Genomic DNA, 328 nt, shown 5'->3' with positions numbered 1-328 from the left:
CCTTTGTATGCCTTTGTATTTGATGCCATGTTTTCCAGACATATTTAATAAAATTTCTATCCCCGTCTTTTTATAGAATATTGCATCAGTGATGTCTATTCTTAAATTTAATGTAAATTACTGGACATAACAGATATGTGATGATATATAATTTTCTCTTTATTTTCTTTCTTAGCCTCCTCAGGGTGCCACCGCGACTCTTTAATTCACACTTGCTGCAAAGGGAATCCCCCAAGATGACGAATAGGATTCCCCAAGACTTGATTACTTCTTGTTTTAGACTTTGAGGCAACATGTGACCAGGATAAATAATTCAGCCACAGGTGAA

At 35.7% G+C, this 328-nt stretch overlaps 1 protein-coding gene across 1 annotated transcript in view; it reads left to right on the top strand.

The window, feature by feature from the left end:
* Positions 1 to 270: 270 nt before the first annotated feature.
* Positions 271 to 328, top strand: part of LOC119594843 (ERI1 exoribonuclease 3-like) — a gene marked incomplete at its 5' end in the record, with an annotated part of 11,369 nt that continues 11,311 nt past the window's right edge. The window contains 2 exon segments of the mRNA XM_037943929.1: positions 271 to 307; positions 310 to 323. Coding sequence (XP_037799857.1) covers positions 271 to 307; positions 310 to 323 — 51 coding nt within the window.

The sequence above is a fragment of the Penaeus monodon genome, chromosome 34 (assembly GCF_015228065.2).
Source record: "Penaeus monodon isolate SGIC_2016 chromosome 34, NSTDA_Pmon_1, whole genome shotgun sequence".
NCBI lineage: Eukaryota > Metazoa > Arthropoda > Malacostraca > Decapoda > Penaeidae > Penaeus > Penaeus monodon.
The sequence above is the reverse complement of the archived record's forward strand: the minus strand, read 5'-3'. Positions and strand labels throughout refer to the sequence as shown.